This window comes from Scyliorhinus torazame, chromosome 16 (genome assembly GCF_047496885.1).
Source record: "Scyliorhinus torazame isolate Kashiwa2021f chromosome 16, sScyTor2.1, whole genome shotgun sequence".
Lineage (NCBI taxonomy): Eukaryota > Metazoa > Chordata > Chondrichthyes > Carcharhiniformes > Scyliorhinidae > Scyliorhinus > Scyliorhinus torazame.
The window spans coordinates 101,258,526-101,278,194 of record NC_092722.1 but is presented as its reverse complement, the minus strand read 5'-3'; the positions used below and the strand labels follow the sequence as shown (position 1 = coordinate 101,278,194).

The 19,669-nt window shown below is 45.6% G+C and overlaps 1 protein-coding gene across 1 annotated transcript in view; it reads left to right on the top strand.

Annotated features, from left to right (window-relative positions):
- mypn (myopalladin) overlaps positions 1-19,669 on the top strand; it is a 400,028-nt gene that overhangs the window by 364,751 nt on the left and 15,608 nt on the right. Inside the window, 2 exon segments of the mRNA XM_072478794.1 lie at positions 818-900; positions 12,942-13,065. Coding sequence (XP_072334895.1) covers positions 818-900; positions 12,942-13,065 — 207 coding nt within the window.

The window sequence follows — 19,669 nt, the reverse complement described above, 5'->3', positions numbered from 1 at the left end:
AAAGTTGCCACCGAGGTTGAGAGGGTTGTTAAGAAGGCGTACGGAGTGTTAGCTTTTATTAGTAGTGGGATTGAGTTTCGGAGCCATGAGGTCATGTTGCAGCTGTACAAACCTCTGGTGTGGCCGCATTTGGAGTATTGCGTGCAATTCTGGTCGCCGCATTATAGGAAGGATGTGGAAACATTGGAAAGGGTGCAGAGGAGATTTACCAGAATGTTGCCTGGTCTGGAGGGAAGATCTTATGAGGAAAGGCTGAGGGACTTGAGGCTGTTTTCGTTAGAGAGAAGAAGGTTAAGAGGTGACTTAATTGAGACATACAAGATGATCAGAGGATTGGATAGGGTGGACAGTGAGAGCCTTTTTCCTCGGATGGTGATGTCTAGCACGAGGGGGACATAGCTTTAAATTGAGGGGAGATAGATATAGGACAGATGTCAGAGGAAGGTTCTTTACTCAGAGAGTAGCAAGGGCGTGGAATGCCCTGCCTGCAACAGTCGTGGACTCGCCAACATTAAGGGCATTCAAATGGTCATTGGATAGACATATGGACGATAAGGGAATAGTGTAGATGGGCTTTAGAGTGGTTTCACAGGTCGGCGCAACATCGTGGGCCGAAGGGCCTGTACTGCGCTGTAATGTTCTATGTTCTATTCTGCTTTAAGTAATTTTCTGCATTGAATGCTTATATATAGATTATATATGGATGAATTATATATGCTTACATATGGATAGCACATTTGTTTCATTCCATTCTGACTGAAATCATTCTTTGACCTGAGCCTATTTTGAGTGTATTAACATGCTCTGTTTTATATAGGGAAGAAACAGTTTCTCTGGTCATCTAATGGTACAGAATACTCCAATACGTGGCCGTATAGTACCATCAGTTCAGAGCCGTAGGTAGGTTTACCTTAGAGTTATGTTGCATAGCGTATTATTTCCCATTCTTTGACATATACATTTTCTGACACATAAAGTAAGAGCTGTTTTGGGTGTTAGTAACTTGTCAATGATCTGCCAAGATCTGGATCCTGAATGCTCCATGCATTGTCAAAGGCATGGCCCCTCAGTTTTCACTATGGGTTTACTGTTGCAGCAATAATCTCCTGCTTTAGTCATACAAACATCAATGAAAGCCGTGCAGGTGGATCTAGTTATCTTCAGCCATTTTGAGTACATAAGTACCGATACACGTGTTAAAACATCGGAACGGGTTCAAGGAGACAAGAGGAGGCCATCCAGCCTCCTTGACCCTGTTCTGCTGCAGAATTCATGGTTGATTTGTATTTTAAAGACCATCTACCTGTATAGGTTCCACATCCTTCATGTTACAATCCTGTTGGGACCGTGAACATTTAAAGAAGAAATGTGAACACCCAGTAATTAGCTGACAGAACTACACCACAGGATTTCAGTTTTATAAAAAACGCAGCAGCATTAACTTAGAAATTTATAAGGATTTGTGTTCAAACTCACTTCTACATAAGAACAGAAGAACTAGTAGGCCATCTGGCCCCTCGAGCCTGCTCCACCATTCAATGAGATCATGGCTGATCTTTTGTGGACTCAGCTCCACTTTCCGGCCCGAACACCAGAACCCTTAATCCCTTTATTCTTCAAATAAGGAGCCTCTACTGCTTCACTGGGAAAGGAATTCCATAGATTCACAACCCTTTGGGTGAAGAAGTTCCTCCTAAACTCAGTCCTAAATCTACTTCCCCTTATTTTGAGGCAATACCCCTTGTTCTGTTTTCAACCACCAGTGGAAACAATCTGCCCGCATCTATCCTATCTATTCCCTTCATAATTTTATATGTTTCTATAAGATCCCCCCTCATCCTTCTAAATTCCAACAAGTACAGTCCCAGTCTACTCAACCTCTCCTCGTAATCCAACCCCTTCAGCTCTGGGATTAACCTAGTGAATCTCCTCTGCACACCCTCCAGTACCAGTACGTCCTTTCTCAAGTAAGGAGACCAAAACTGAACACAATACTCCAGGTGTGGCCTCACTAACACCTTATACAATTGCAGCAGAACCTCCCTAGTCTTAAACTCCATCCCTCTAGCAATGAAGGACAAAATTCCATTTGCCTTCTTAATCACCTGTTGCACCTGTAAACCAAGTTTTTGCGGCTCATGCACTAGCACACCCAGTTCTCTCTGCGCAGCAGCATGTTTTAACATTTTATCATTTAAATAATAATCCCTTTTGCTGTTATTCCTACCAAAATGGATAACCTCACATTTGTCAACATTGTATTCATCTGCCATACCCTAGCCCATTCACTTAGCCTATCCAAATCCCTCTGCAGACTTCCAGTATCCTCTGCCTTTTTGCTTTACCACTTATCTTAGTGTCGTCTGCAAACTTGGACACATTGCCTTTGGTCCCCAGTTCAAAATCATCTATGTAAATTGTGAACAATTGTGGGCCCATCACTGATCCCTGAGGGACACCACTAGCTACTGATTGCCAACCAGAGAAACACCCATTAATCCCCACTCTTTGCTTTCTATTAATTAACCAATCCTCTATCCATGCTACTACTTTCCACTGAATGCCATGCATCTTTATCTTATGCAGCAACCTTTTGTGTGGCACCTTATCAAAGGCTTTCTGGAAATCCAGATATACCACATCCATTGGCTCCCCGTTATCTACCGCACTGGTAATGTCCTCAAAATATTCCACTAAATTAGTTAGGCACGACCTGCCCTTTATGAACCCATGCTGCGTCTGCCCAATGGGACAATTTCCATTCAGATGCCTCGCTATTTCATCCTTAATGATAGATTCCAGCATCTTCCCTACAAACGAAGTCAAGCTCACTGGCCTATAATTACCCGTTTTCTGCCTACCTCCTTTTTTAAACAGTGGTGTCACGTTTGCTAATTTCCAATCCGCCGGGACCACCCAAGAGTCTAGTGAATTTTGGTAAATTATCACTAGTGCATTTGCAATTTCCCTAGCCATCTCTTTTAGCACTCTGGGATGCATTCCATCAGGGCCAGGAGACTTGTCTACCTTTAACCCCATTAGCTTGCCACCCATCACTACCTCCTTAGTGATAACAATCCTCTCAAGGTCCTCACCTGTCCTCGCCTCATTTCCATCAGTCACTGGCATGTTATTTGTGTCTTCCACTGTGAAGACCGACCCAAAAAGCCTGTTCAGTTCCTCAGCCATTTCCTCATCTCCCATTATTAAATCTCCCTTCTTATCCTCTAAAGGACCAATATTTACCTTAGCCACTCTTTTTTGTTTTATTAATTTGTAGAAACTTTTACTATCTGTTTTTATATTCTGAGCAAGTTTACTCTCATAATCTATCTTACTCTTCTTTATAGCTTTTTTAGTAGCTTTCTGTTGCCCCCTAAAGATTTCCCAGTCCTCTAGTCTCCCACTAATCTTTGCTACTTTGTATGCTTTTTCCTTCAATTTGATACTCTCCCTTATTTCCTCAGATATCCACGGTCGATTTTCCCTCTTTCTACCATCCTTCCTTTTTGTTGGTATAAACCTTTGCTGAGCACTGTGAAAAATCGCTTGGAAGGTTCTCCACTGTTCCTCAACTGTTTCACCATAAAGTCTTTGCTCCCAGTCTACCTTAGCTAGTTCTTCTCTCATCCCATTGTAATCTCCTTTGTTTAAGAACAAAACACTAGTGTTTGATTTGACCTTCTCACCCTCCATCTGTATTTTAAATTCCACCATATTGTGATCGCTCCTTCCGAGAGGATCCCTAACTATGAGATCCTGAACCAATCCTGTCTCATTACACAGGACCAGATCTAGGACCGCTTGTTCCCTCGTAGGTTCCATTGCATACTGTTCTAGAAAACTATCACGGATACATTCTATAAACCCCTCCTCAAGGCTGCCTTGACCAACCTGGTTAAACCAATCGACATGTAGATTAAAATCCCCCATGATAACTGCTGTACCATTTCTACATGCATCAGTTATTTCTTTGTTTATTGCCTGCCCTACCATAATGCTACTATTTGGTGGCCGATAGACTACTCCTATCAGTGACTTTTTCGCCTTACTATTCCTGATTTCCACCCAAATGGATTCAACCTTATCCTCCATAGCACCGATGTCATCCCTTACTATTGCCCGGATGTCATCCTTAAATAACAGAGCTACACCACTTCCCTTACCATCCACTCTGTCCTTCCAAATAGTTTGATGCCCTTGGATATTTAACTCCCAGTTGTGACCATCCTTTAACCATGTTTCAGTAATGGCCACTAAATCATAGTCATTCACGATGATTTGCGCCATCAACTCATTTACCTTATTCCGAATACTACGAGCATTCAAGTAAAGTACACTGATGTTGGCTTTTTTACCTCTGTTCTGAATCTGAACACCTCGATCAGTAACCTCTCCTAAGTTATATTTCCTCTTAACCTTTCTCCTAATTTTCCTTGTCGTTGAACCCATATCTTCATGTAACAACCTGCCGCGTTGCTTACCATTCATGTTTTCACTTCCCGTTTTATTCCTTTTAGTATTCCTGGTCCTATTCACTGAGCTCCCCTCAGTCACTGTACCTTGTACTGTCGCCCTTTTTGATTTTTGACTATGGCTTCTCTGCCTTACACTTTCCCACTTATTGCCTTTTGTTTCTGTCCCTGTTTTACTACCTTACAACTTCCTGCATCGGTCCCATCCCCCTGGCACATTAGTTTAAACTCTCCCCAACAGCTCTAGCAAACCCCCCCCCCCAGGACATCAGTTCCAGTCCTGCCCAGGTGCAGACCGTCCGGTTTGTACTGGTCCCATCTCCCCCAGAACCGGTTCCAATGTCCCAGGAATTTGAATCCCTCTCTCTTGCACCATCTCTCGAGCCACGCATTCATCCTATCTATCCTGACATTCCTACTCTGACTAGCTCGTGGCACTGGTAGCATTCCTAAGATTACTACCTTTGTGGTCCTACTTTTTAGTTTAACTCCTAACTCCCTGAATTCAGCTTGTAGGACCTCGTCCCATTTTCTACCTATATCGTTGGTGCCTATGTGCACCACGGCAGCTGGCTGTTCATCCTTCCCCCCCCCCCCCAGAATGTCCTGCAGCCGCTCCGAGACATCCTTGACCCTTGCACCAGGGAGGCAACATACCATCCTGGAGTCTCGATTGCATCCGCAGAACCACCTGTCTATTTCCCTTACGATTGAGTCCCCTATCACTATAGCCCTGCCATTCTTCTTCCTGCCCAACTGCACAGCAGAGCCAGCCACGGTGCCATGAACCTGGCTGCTGCTGCCTTCCCCTGGTGAGCCATCTCCCTCAACAGTATCCAAAGCGGTATACCTGTTTTGCAGGGAGATGACCGCAGGGGACACCTGCACTGCCTTCCTACTCTTGCTCTGTCTTTTGGTCAGCCATTTTCTATCTCCCTCAGTACCTTTCACCTGCGGTGTGACCAGCTCGCTAAACGTGCTATCCACGACGTCCTCAGCATCGCGGATGCTCCAAAGTGAGTCACATCCGCAGCTCCAGAGCCGTCAAGCGGTCTAACAGGAGCTGCAACTGGACACACCTCTTGCACGTGAAGGAGCGAGGGACAGTGGATGTGTCCCTGAGCTCCCACATCGCACACGAGGAGCATGGCATGGGTCTGAGATAAACAAATAAACAACAAAGAAAAAATAAAATAAATATACCAATGAAAAGAAAAAGAAAACAGAAAAACTACTTACCAGTCACTTACCAGGGATAAAAAGCACTTCCTCCCCACCCAGCTTTGAATTCCCACCTAGATTCAAATTCCCAAACTCACTCTTGGTTCTGTCTCACTCTGGCTGTGTCTTCTCTGGCTCACTGGGAGAACTTACATTGTACGTCCTACCCCTACAAGAGTCCCCCACCTTATCGTAAAAAATCTCGAGCATTAATTAACTTTTCTGCTCTGGGAACAAACCAAAAATATACCACAGCTCGCTGGAATTCACTCTGATTTATCAGTGGCTATTCACCAAGCTGCATGATTTAATTGGGGTCCTTCCATTCGCTTCTGCTGAGGTTACCCTCCAATTCCTTCAGCAATCTCGCAGCTCTGGGTTCCAAAGCTCCAGCACCGGCCTCCCTCTGGCTCCTGTGCAGTGAGTTAAAACATCAGGAAAACATTCTTGGTTTCCAATAGCCCGATGTAATGGTTTAAAACTATAAATAAGTTGATGACTTGCAGAATTTCAGGTATCGGCCCAAACTGTCCAACCTTTCTTCATTACATAAGCCCCTCAACCCAGGAATGGGTTGAGTGAATCTTCTCTGAACCATATAACACATTTATATATATTTTCAAAAGAGACCAAAATGCTATTTTATGACCTTGCCTTTCCAGCTGTTAACCTCTTAAGTCAACGTGGCCTGAGGTTTGGAGCGTAATGAATTCCAAGCTTATTTAAATTGCATTTACTGCAAGGCTCCTTATCAGTGTCTTAACCTATTGAAACTTTAATTCCAAAAGCTAAAAGATATATTCTAAAACCTTTGCATTATGATATTTGCAACACTTAATAATACAAAACATCTTCATTTTAAAACCTTCGATTGACCTTGGACGGGATTCTCCGTTCCCACTGCAGTGAATGGGGCAGCACGGCAGCACAAGTGGCTTCACAGCGCCAGGATCGCAGGTTCGATTCCCCGCTGGGTCACTGTCTGTGAGGAGTCTGCACGTTCTCCCGTGTCGACGTGGGTTTCTTCCGGGTGCTCCAGTTTCCTCCCACAGTCCAAAAATGTGCAGGTTAGGCGGATTGGCCATGTTAAATTGTCCTTAGTGTTCAAAATTGCCCTTAGTGTTGGGTGGGGTTACTGGGTTATGGGGATAGGGTGGAGGTGTGGGCTTGGGTAGGGTGCCCTTTCCAAGAGCCGGTGCAGACTCGATGGGCCGAATGGCCTCCTTCTGCACTGTAAATTCTATGATTCTATAATTTGGCTGAGCCCCGAATTCTCTGTCCTTGCTCACAGCAGAAGGGGCAGTCGCGACTTGAGAATTCCGGCTCCTATTTCAACAGCTTTTGTGGCAGAGTGTTCCGGATTTCCAATACTTTATGTAAAAAAAGTGCTTCCTGACACCTCCTTGAATTACTTAGTTATAATTTTAAGGAATAGTTCTGGACTTCTCCAGCCAGAGAAAATCATTTCTCTACGTCAACCCTATCATATCCTTAATTATCTTAAACACCTCAATTAGTTCACACATTCATCTTCTGTACAAGGGAATGTAGGTTGGTCTTTGAAACCTCCTAATTTAACTTTTGTGAACCGCGTTAGTAACTTGTCAAGTCAGGGCGGCAGGGTGGCGCAGTGATCAGCAATGCTGTCTCAAGGGCCGAGGACCCGGATTCGATCCTGGCCCCGTGTCATTGTCCATGTCGAGTTTACATTCTCCCCATGCCTGTGAGGGTCTCACCCCCACAACCCAAAGATGTGTAGGGTAGGTGGATTGTCACTCTAAATTGATCCTTAATTGGAAAACAAAAGAATTGGGTACTTTACATTTATTTTTAAACAGTAACTTGTCAAGGCTACTGTTACAAAGAACAAAGAAAAGTACAGCACAGGAACAGGTCCTTCGGCCCTCCAAGCCAGTGCCGACCATGCTGCCTGACTAAACACAGTCTTCTACTCTTCCTGGGTCCGTATCCCTCTATTCTCATCTTATTCATGTATTTGTCAAGATGCCCCTTAAATGTCACTATTGTTGGAGTCCACTTGATTTTAAAGGTGAGTTTGGGTTGAACTTTCCGTTTGTGAGACTATGGGCGGGATTCTCTGTCCCTGGGACACCCGGTATGCGTTCCCTGATGGGACGGAGAGTCGGGCATTGCAGCAAAATCGGGATTGGCCCGAACACAATGCTCCAAACCCCCCCCCCCTTGTTGGCGTGAACGAGTTCTACTGCATGCCAGCTGGAGCATGGATATAAGTACAGGGTGACCTGACACGCCCCCCCCGGGACCCCTGTAATAGTGGGACCCCCACTGGGACCCCCACTGGGCCCCCTGTTGCAGGGGATTCCCTGACTGGGAGCCCTGTAATAAGAGACTTCCCCGGGATCCCTGTAATTGGGGGAAGCCCACAGGGACCCCCACCTAAAGGAACCCCCCCCAACACACACAAACACGCAGGCCTTGAAAAGGACCCCTGTCTGGAAGCTAGAGAGCAGTCCATACCGATCCTCTGGGAAGCTCTATAGCTGCAGTACTTACCTTGCAGCTCCATGTATCCATTCTTTGAAGGGGATCCATTATCTGCAATCCATTCATGGTTTTCCAGCAGTGGTTTGTGAATGACAGCTCGTAAAAACATCTGCAGCTTTGATCCATTCATATCCCTTCATACTTCAGTGGCCTAAGTGGTGAAACCCCAATGTTTGTAAACATTGACCACACCAAAGAGATGAAAATGCACTAAGTGCATTCCAATCACTCAAGCGTGTGATTTCACTGCATTTACTCCTTCGGTTAGGGGTCTATTCATGGGTCACTGGTAAGGGTCTCTCCTATTTATGGGATCCCTGAGGGAGTCTCCCTCTTAAGGGTCCCTGGGAGGGAGTCATTGTGTGTGTGTGGGGGGGGGGGGGGGGGGGAATCTGGTAGAGGAGGGGTGGGCAGGCAGTGCATTGTGGGGGGGGGTGAACCTCAGATGGACACTGGGGTTAACTCCCCCAAGATCCACCACGTCACAACCACACTAGTGATGTGCGGGGGGTGGTTTGGAGCTAATCTGTGGTGGGGGGGGAATGGCCTTGGATGGTTGTGAACCTCGATCCCAGCACCTGCGCGATCAGAGCTTTGCGTTCGCCGATTTTCCCCGATGCCGATTCTCCGACCCATCAGGAAACGTCCACCGGATGTCGCAGGACACAGAATCCATCCTTGAACATTCCACATTATTAAGCAAACTAATAAAGACAAGGCTTTTTTGTTATCCTGGCTGCCATTAACCTGTAATAGGAGTGGAATGGTTGGAAGATACAGGAATAAAAGTGGAGAATTCTAACCATCCCTAACAGAAATTATCAACATAATTTGTGTTCAAATACACTCAAAATATTTGGAATCATCATCATTTGACATAAATAGCGAACATTAGGCCTGCAGCCCCCTCACCTCACCTCACATATTCACTCACTCTCTCACTTACTTATTCACACACTCACTCACTCACGCCTTCCCTCCATCCCTACTGAGCCCCACTCACAGACCCTCCTTCCAATCCACATTCAGCCCTCACTCATTCACACCCTCCCTCAATCTCCACACAACCCCTATTCACTCAATCACACCCTTCCTCAATCCTCACTCACTCACACCTTCGCTCCACACACAGCCCCCACTCACTCACACCTTCCCTCCCCACACAGCCCCCACTCACTCACACCTTCCCTCCCCACACAGCCCCACTCACTCACACCTTCCCTCCCCACCCAGCCCCCACTCGCTCACACCTTCCCTCCCCACACAGCCCCCACTCACTCACACCTTCCCTCCCCACACAGCCCCCACTCACTCACACCTTCCCTCCCCACACAGCCCCCACTCACTCACTTTTGCCCTCCCATCCCCAATCAGCCGCACTCACTCATGACCTACCTCCCATATCCCACTTAGCCATATTCACGCAGGTATTCAACCTTCATTTATTCATTGATGCCTCCTTTCTCCCCGCGCTCTTCCCATTCTATATTTTGTCACCTTACCCAAATGTGCGAAAGCTCCCACTCCCTCCGTAAGTTGCAGTGTGTCAATGGGCTCTGGATGAGTGAAATCTACACAATGGATGTGTAATATACTGTAGCACCTGGGACTGGAAAATATCTGTGGCAATGATATGGTTGCTGTCAACTGATGGTTGATACTTAGTCAAATTTCAGAGTGATCACGAGAACTTGGAATGTTTTGATGTTAGTTGAATGCTTCTGAGAACGTTAAAGGTAATTAAATGATGCTAAATGATCACAAATGATGTTATGACCCCTGTGTGATTTAATTTGATGTCAATTAATAACTAATGATGCCAGTTGATCATTATTTAATTACTTGGGATGTCAAATGATAACTAAACGATGATTTCTGAGTGTATTGATGACTGCAAATAAGCACATATGGTGCTTGCTGAATGCAACAATGTCAATGTTATCTGGCAGGGATATGCCTGAACAAAGATCTGTTGTTTTGGGGCAGCACGGTAGCACAGTGGTTAGCACTGTTGCTTCACAGCTACAGGGTCTCAGGTTTGATTCCCTGCTTGGGTCACTGCCTGTGTGGAGTCTACACATTCTCCCCGTGTCTGCGTGGGTTTCCTCCGGGTGCTCCGTTTCCTCCCACAAGTCCCGAAAGACATGGGGCGGGATTCTCCGCTCCCGGGACTAAGTGCCCGCGCCATCGTGAACGCCGTCGCGTTCCACAATGGTGCGAACAGGGCCCGGGCATGACCCATTCTGGCCCCCACAGGGGGCCAGCACAGCGATGGAGCAGTTCACGCCACTCCAGCGTCCTTACGCAGTGCCAAATGGGCGCCGCGCCAACCCGCGCATGCGCAGTTGAGCCGCACCATCCTGCGCATGCGCGGGGAACTTCTTACGTGCGCCGGCCCCTGACCAACATGGCGCCGGTGTTCTGGGGCCGCACGCGGAGGTAGGTAGGTCCGGGGGAGGGGGAGAGGCTGGCCCGCCGATCGGTGGGCCCCGATCGCGGGCCAGACCCCATCGGAGGCTCCCCCCCCCCGGTGAATGAGCCCCCCTCCCCCACAGGCCGCCCCCCCCAGCGTTCCCGCAGAGTTCCCGCCGGCAGCGACCAGGGGTGGATGGCGGTGGTGGGAACCTGTCGTGTCGTAGCGGCCGCTCGGTCCATTCGGGCTGGAGAATCGCCGCTCGCCGTTTGCGGCGATTCTCCGAGCGGCCCGGCGCGAATCGCTGTTTTTGGGGGGGGGGGGGAGAATCACGTGCAAGGGTCGGGGCGGCGTGGCGTGATTCGCGCGGCGCCCCGGCGATTCTCCCTCCCGGTGTAGAATCGCACCCATGCTGTTAGTAATTTGGGCATTCTGAAATCTCCCTCTGTGTACCCGAACAGGCGCCGGAATGTGCCGACTAGGGGCCTTTCACAGTAACTTAATTGCAGTGTTAATGTAAGCCTACTTGTGACAATAAAGATTATTCTTATATTATATACTTAAAAGACCTTACCTTGGTTGAAACAGTCAGTCCTGTGTGAACTTCTAAGCTTTTTGAATGAAGGGTCATAATAATGGTCTTGATGATTTTCGCTATTGGATCATTCTGATCATTATGAGGACAAAGTGAATATTATGGGCCAAATAACTGTGTTTACTTGGTTTCAAAAATTCTTCTGGAATAATTGCAAGCATCTGCTCCAATATCATGCCGATCAACTGTTAGACAAATAGCACCATCTGACTTTGTTCCCAAACTTCCTCGAGTGTAATCCACTACAAGCAAGTGGAGATAATATGATAATCTACCCTGTCTTACATCAGTTGAACATTCTTTCACTTGGTCAATATCATTCAGCACAGAACAGGCCCTTCGGCCCACCATGTCTATGCTGACCATCAAATTCAAATATATACTAATCCCAATTACCAGCGCTTAGTCCACAGCTGACTATGCTTTGGTGATTTCAAGTGCTCGTCCAGATGCTTCTTAAACATTGCGAGAGTACCTTCCCCCGCCACCCTCTCAGGCAGCACGTTCCATATTTCCACCATGTTCGTGAAAAAACGTTTCCTCAGGTCCCCTCTAAACCATTTACTCCTCGCCTTTAACCTATGCCCTCTGGTTTTAGACACCTCTGCCATGAGGAAAAGATTCTTACTATCTGCCTCATCTACGCCTCTCATTATTTTGTATACTTCCATTAGATCCCTCCTCAGCCTCCTCTGCTCTAGGGAAAACAAACCCAACCTATCCAGTCCCTCCTCATAGCTGAAGCTTACCACCCCAGGCAATTTGGAGAATCTCCTCTGCACCCCCTCCGGTCAAAATATAATTCCTTCATCTTCCGTCATCCATCTCAAATATGAATTATTTTCTGTTCCCGTCGGTCAAAGGACAAAGAACCAAAGGACATAGGTTTAAGGTGATTGGCAGAAGAAGCAACAACAGCAGGTGGAAAGCCATTTTTTACGGAAAGTGTGATTAGGATCTGGAGTGTGCTGCTTAAGAGTGTGATGGAGGCAGATTCAGTCATGGCTTTCAAAAAAGAATTGGATCGGTATGTGAAGAGGAAAAAAAACATCAGGGTTACAGGGAAGGCAGGCGAATTGTTCTTGCAGGGAACAGGCATATATATAATGGGCTGAATGGGTTCATTTTCTGCTGTAACCATTCCATGATTCTACTTTGGACTATTTTCCTCAATGATCTTGCCACAATTATGTTGCAATGAAACTACTGTGCCATTGGAATACAAGCAATTACCTTGATGAGAAGCAAAAACTGAAAAAGAGGAACACAGTACTGATAAAGAAAATGGAGTGCTACCTAGAATTAGAATTTGAGATATGTAATTCAAGAAAGAACTCAGATTGGTGAATCTGAAAAATAGGTAATTCTTGCTAAAATTTGTTACTGAATAAATTTCACATTGGCCTCGTAATTCAACAAATAACAATGACTATAATTCTTCGATACAGGCTGCATTTTTCCATCCTGATTCATGGCTGGAATTTTCCGGGGCCAGAATTTTTTTCTGGGTGGAATGTCAAATATTCCATTCCCGGTCACAACATATCCCGCCACGGACAAGAGCGGAGAATCCCGCCCATCGACCAATGTTCTGAGTACACTTATTGAATTCGACAGCACATTTCACTGCCTGCATTTTACTGAGACAGAAATCAAAGGAATAATGTCTAATTGCCCACAGTAATACAATTTGCCATGTATTAAATAACAGGACAAGGTCTCGGGTGTCAGAAGGCGAAGAACCTGTGCAGGAGCGATTTTTCTGCCCTCATTTTCTTCAGGCTCCTGGAGACATGATCGCTCATGAAGGACAAATTTGCCGATTGGATTGCAAGGTAGGAACTGCAAATTACAGTTCAAATCACGGAGAGCAGTGTGACAAAATGGAGAATTTTTATCCACAATATATTGTGGTGTTGGTTTCCTTTTCTGTCTTGGCAAATAAAGAGTTACAAACCCTGGTTAATTCAGAAATTGGTTTAGATGAATGATTAATGTTTATTGCTGTCAGCGAAAAGAGGACTTCACACAATACAACCATCTTATGGGTTTTGTGTGTGCTCTCTTCATGTTTAATGGACATTTTCTTTGCCTCTTATTTTTTGATAACTATTTCCCAGTCATTTTGTAAAATTCAGGATCTCATCTGAGATCGAAAGATTGATGTTATAACGACCCAGGAGGTCGAATAGTCGGGAGAACGCTAGTTTATTTAAGGTCAAAGGAAACGGCTCTACGGTGGTAAATACACACACTGTATTAGTCCCATTTGGGTCGACCAACGTGCCGGGCCCTGTTTAGGCCGGCCTTTCTACTAGATTGTAAGCTGGGTATGCATCCACCCACTAGTGCGGTAGCTCACATTCTCCCACAGGGAGATCAATTAGAGTATCCTCATGGACCTCGTGGGGATTATTGCAGATTTTTAAAAATTAAAATAGTCAATGAGCTGGATTTTGTCATGGCATCAGTGATCCTGATGGTGGGCTGGGAGCAGTGGGGCGATGCAGGAGGTGGGGAAGGTGGGGTGGAAAAACCCAGCCTCAGCAGATTGAGGAACTCTGGATGGATCATAAACCCACCTTGCAGCTATTGATCTGCTGCCAGGAATCCTGTAACTTTGAGAGACGAGAAACTGCCCATAAGAGCTGCTGGCTGTCACTGCAAGGTAAAGTGGGATTGGGTCTCACCAGGACTTAGCTAAGATGGGGGATGGGGTTGGTGAGGACAGGTAAGGTGTTACCACAGGAGCGGCCAATGCTGCCGGAGGGGTGGTGTGGGAGGGGGGGGGGGGGGGGGGGGAGGGGAGGAGGGGGGGGGGCCTCTATCATCCACAGAGTGACTGATTAGAAGGGCTCTCCGCTACCCCCAAGCCCAGAGGGAGGCCAGCAGGTAGTCCCACACACCGGAGGGCTTATCCACTTCTGGTATAAATGCCAGTGGTGGCTGGAACAGGTCCTAATTGGCCACTTAAGTGACTCATTCGGCCTTCGAGCGGAATGGGCAGCTTCCTCCTTCCTCACAAGCAGAATGTCAAGGTGACAGGAAGGAATCAGACATTCCAACTCCCACCCTCCATCCCCTCCCACCCACCACACCTTCCCTCCTGAATTCTCTCCCAATCGTGTAGGCTCCATAAAAATCAACACCATATATGCATCGCATTTTAGTGCCACAGTCATCAGTTTCAACTCGAGCAGTTTGTTGGTCTTGGAAAACCTATCGTGTGATTCAAGTAGAAATCCAAAATATGGCAAAAAGGTTCATGGCTAATTACCTAAACATTAAAGAGGCAAAAGTGTACTCTGGGGCTCACAGTTGTCCCAGATCCTGAACAGCACAAAAGTGCCCAGGGTAACAAGTCGACAGTATAACAGATGGCACTAAAGCTGTAATCAGTGATAACCATCTGACATTTATCTTTTAATCTGAATTTGGAACTGGATTGCTGCAATTTCACAATTGGAACAGTTAACCATTTATTATTGAGCTCACATTCAGTCTTTTATGAAGAATTGTGTTGATGTTGTGAAAAAAATCACTTCTTGAGTTACTGTGAAACCGCTGAACAGTTTTCTGACATTACCCTGTATTAAACAGTCCTTTGCCTGTGTATATGTGAGGTTCAATTTGAGGAGGTGGTAATTCATTGGCTGCTCTATGGGCAAGATTTACAGATAATGTGCTTTTTGATAGTGAGGTTGCATATCAGAAGGGGGAAATATATCCTATTACATCACCATACGCATCAATACATTGCTATTCGAGAAATAAAAAGTTTTTAAAGACTCCTTTTTGTAAGGGCCACGAAGAATCCAGCACGAGGATACAAAGTAACAACATTTATTTACTATAACAATATACACATAACAGTAGCAGTAACTTCCCTTGCTACCTTCTCCTTCTTCCTGGTTCCTGAACTGGCCAGCTTATTTATACTAGGAGTTTCTCCGCCCCCCTCATTGGGGAAGTTCATACTCCCACAGGATTGTGGGATAGTCATTAGTCCCCAGCCAATCGTAAGTAGGCAGGTTATAACACTCCTAAAGTTAGAATTTGAATTAATGACAGAAAATCATGGCAATTTTTAGCAGCTAAAAGGAGAAAAGCTGCTCTGGCAAACATGAATGAATGATTTCTCTTCTCATATTTCCAACACCTTAGTAAAGGTTTCTGCAGTTCATGCTCCAACTTGTTCTGGAAATTATTTGGTGATACAAATTCATAATTACTGTTATAACCTAAGGAAAGACATGCCTTGAGTTGTTCTGCAGTTTGCTTGAGTGCCTGACTGTTGAGAGAATCACCCTGGGAAATTCTCAATGATGTGAATACTGATAAAACGCAGTTTGCTGAGAACTGTAGGCCAGGAATAATTTACAGCTGACAAAGAGTAGTAGTTCTGGAAAGGAGAGCATCTCAAATTCTCAGAGTGTGAGGTCCTTGAATTAAGCACAAATGAAGGTTGGTCCATATAAAATATGGAAAGACAAATTCGTGATCCGGCTACAGGCCCTGTTCTCTTTTTCGACACTAAGTATTGGGGCTGGTTTAGCACAGTGGGCTAAACAGCTTTCTTGTAATGCAGAACAAGGCCAGCGACGCAGGTCCAATTCCCATACCGGCCTCCCCGAACAGGCGCCGGAATGTGGTGACTCGGGGATTTTCACAGTAACTTCATTGAAGCCTACTTGTGACAATCAGTGATTAATATTATTGTATTGCCATTATTTTCTCACAGTTTAATCTTTTGACATGAATATTCTAACTTTTTATCTCTACAATAGCTGGATGGATTCTTTGCCATCCAATTATCTGCATCTTCCACTAGTGAGAAACCTCTCCTGCAAGAGAAGATTAAAAATGGATCAGATTGAGGCCACAGTATCTGATTTGTCAGATTGAGGCCACAGTATCTGATTTGTCAGATTGAGGCCACAGTAACTGATTGGTCAGATTGAGGGCCACAGTATCTGATTGGTCGGATTGAGGCCACAGTATCTGATTTGTCAGATTGAGGCCACAGTAACTGATTGGTCAGATTGAGGCCACAGTAACTGATTGATCAGATTTAGGCCACAGTAATTGATTGGTCGGATTGAGGATCATAGTATCTGATTGGTCAGATTGAGGGCCATGGTATCTGATTGGTCAGATTGAGGGCCGCAGTATCTGATTGGTGAGATTATGGGCCACAGAATCTGATTGGTCAGATTGAGTCCACAGTAACTGATTGGTCAGATTGAGGACCATAGTATCTGATTGGTCAGATTGAGGGCCACGGTATCTGATTGGTCAGATTGAGGGCCACTGTAACTGATTGGTCAGATTGGATTGGATTTGTTTATTGTCACATGTACCAAGGTACAGTGAAAAGTATTTTTCTGCGAGCAGCTCAATAGATCATTAAGTACATGAAAAGAAAAGGAAATAAAAGAAAATACATAATAGGGCAACACAAGGTACACAATGTAACTAGATAACACCGGCATCGGGTGAAGCAAATAGGGGTGTAGTGTTAATCAGGTCAGTCGATAAGAGGGTCGTTTAGGAATCTGGTACCAGTGGGGAAGAAGCTGTTTTTGAGATTGTTTGTGCGTGTTCTCAGACTTTTGCATCTCCTGCCCGATGGGAGAAGTTGGAAGAGTGTGTAGGCCGGGTGGGAGGGATCTTTGATTATGCTGCCTGCTTTCCCCAGGCAGTGGGAGGTGTAGATGGAGTCAATGGATGGGAGGCAGGTTTGTGTGATGGACTGGGCTGTGTTTACGACCCTCTGAAGTTTCTTGTGGTCCTGGACCGAGCAGTTGCCATACCAGGCTGTGATGCAGCCAGATAGGATGCTTTCTATGGTGCATCTGTAAAAGTTGGTCAGAGTTAATGTGGACATGCCGAATTGAGGGTCAGATTGAGGGGCACAGTATCCGATTGGTCAGATTGAGTGCCACAGTATTCGATTGGTCAGATTGAGGGCCACTGTATCTGATTGGTCAGACTGAGGCCACAGTATCTGATTGGTCAGATTGACGGCCACAGTATCTGGTTGGTCAGATTGAAATTGAGGCCAACATATCTGATTAGTCAGATTGAGGCCACAATTTCTGATTGGTCATATTGAAGGTCACAATATCTGATTGGTCAGATGAGGGCCGCAATATCTGATTGGTCATACCAATGGCCACAGTATCTAATTGGTCAGATTGAGGCCACAATATCTGATTGGTCAGATTGAGGCCACAGTTTCTGATTGGTCATATTGAAGGTCACAGTATCTGATTGGTCATATTGAAGGCCATAGTATCTGATTGGTCATATTGAAGGCCACAGTATCTGATTGGTCAGATTGAGGGCCACAATATATGATTGGTCAGATTGAGGCCACAGTTTCTGATTGGTCATATTGAAGGTCACAGTATCTGATTGGTCAGATTGAGGACACATTATCTGATTGGTCAGATTGAAGGCCATAGTATCTGATTGGCCATATTGAAGGCCACAGTATCTGATTGGTCAGATTGAGGGCCACAATATATGATTGGTCAAATTGAGGCCACAATTTCTGATTGGTCATACTGAAGGTCACAGTACCTGATTGGTCAGATGAGGGCCGCAATACCTGAATGGTCATACTGAAGGCCACAGTACCTGATTGGTCAGATGAGGGCCGCAATACCTGAATGGTCATACTGAAGGCCACAGTACCTGACTGGTCAGATTGAGGCCACAGTATCTGATTGGTCAGATTGAGGGCCACAGTATCTGATTGGTCAGAATGAGGTCACAGCATCTGATTGGTCAGACTGAGGCCACAGGTTCTGATTGGTCAGATTGAGACCACAGTATCCGATTGGTCAGATTGACATCACAGTATGGGGTTCCCAAATTCAAATCCCACCATGGCAGATGTTGAAATTTGAACTCAGCAAAAATATGGAATAAAAAAATCTAACGATGACCTGGAAACCATTATCGATTGTTGTCAAAACCCATCTGGTTCAGGAATGTCCTTCAGGGAAGGAAATCTATTGTCTTTAACTGGTCTGGCCTACATGTGACTCCAGACCGACACAGTGATGCAATTGACTCTTAAGTGCCCCCCGCTGAAATGGCCTAAACAAGCCACTCAGTCCAAGAGCAAATACGGATGGGCGAAAAATGCTGACCCAGCCAGAGACGGTCACATCCCAAGAACAAATTAAATTTTAAAAAGTCCTCCGCATCCTCCTAGTCTATGGAGACCTGGTGTTTTCCCGTCCTCCTCCTCCAGCATGCCCCTCTGTGCAGGACACGGCAGGCCAACATGATGTGGGAGACCCTCCTAGGGCTATATTGGAGGGCTCCACCAGAGCGGTCCAGGCATTTCAACCGCGTCTGTGGAATGCTGATGCAATGCTCGATGATGCTCCTGGTCACTGAATGGGTGTCGTTGTAACGGAGGATACCCCCTGTCACCCATGAGCCAGCCTCCTCACCCAACGGAGCACCTCGAAGGTGTCAGCCACTGTCGAGTGCACCAGGACAAATGCGTGGTGCACGCTGCTGGGGTACCAGGTGCAGATGTGCATGATGTGTGTAGTGATCTGCATATCTGTGTATATGTACAAGAGGTCAATGGAAATGCACTACAACTAAGCAATCACTAGAGGGAGCATGGGAGATGCATAAATACAGACAGACAGGAAGTCAACAAAAGACTCTTTACAGGAACAGCAGCTGGTGAATAGGACACAGACAGGCAGCTAGGATGTAATATAGTTAAGCGCTGGAGAGAGAATGAACTCACACAATAAAGCATCTACTTCAACTGTAAGACTACGAGCTTTATTCAGTGGGGTACCAGGGGGCTTCAGAACGCTTACTAGAAGATTACACAAGATGCAGACAAAGAAAGATCGAACTGTCAAAAAACTTGGACCGGACATTCGACGTGGGGAGACTTCGCTGATTCAATGAACTCGTTGGAACTCCAGCGCAGCTGAAAACAACCGCTAATTTAAGTCATAGATGGAAAAGTTTTAAACAAATGTTCGAAATATATATCATAGCTAATGATTTGAGCACGGCCTCAGAAGAAATGAAAATAGCACTGCTGCTAGCAGGACATGAAGCTAGAGAAATCTATAACTGCTTTAAATACTTGAAAGTTGAAGACAACACCAAATTAGAAGTAATACTCAAAAAATCTGAAGATCACTGAAACACCAGTAACAATGCTGCTTTAAGACATTCAATGGTTGGAGACTAAATTGCACAGGGAATGAGTGATGCAAAACTCAAACAATCATTACCAGAACAGAAAGGTTTAACACTGGAAATCACGATTGAAAAGTGCAAATCAAAAGGAAAAAAATAACATTAACTTTTTACCAAGAAAAAAACACAGAAGTCCACGTCAAACTGGCGTCTGAGCACATTTGAAACTGCCCGGGGAACAAAAGACGC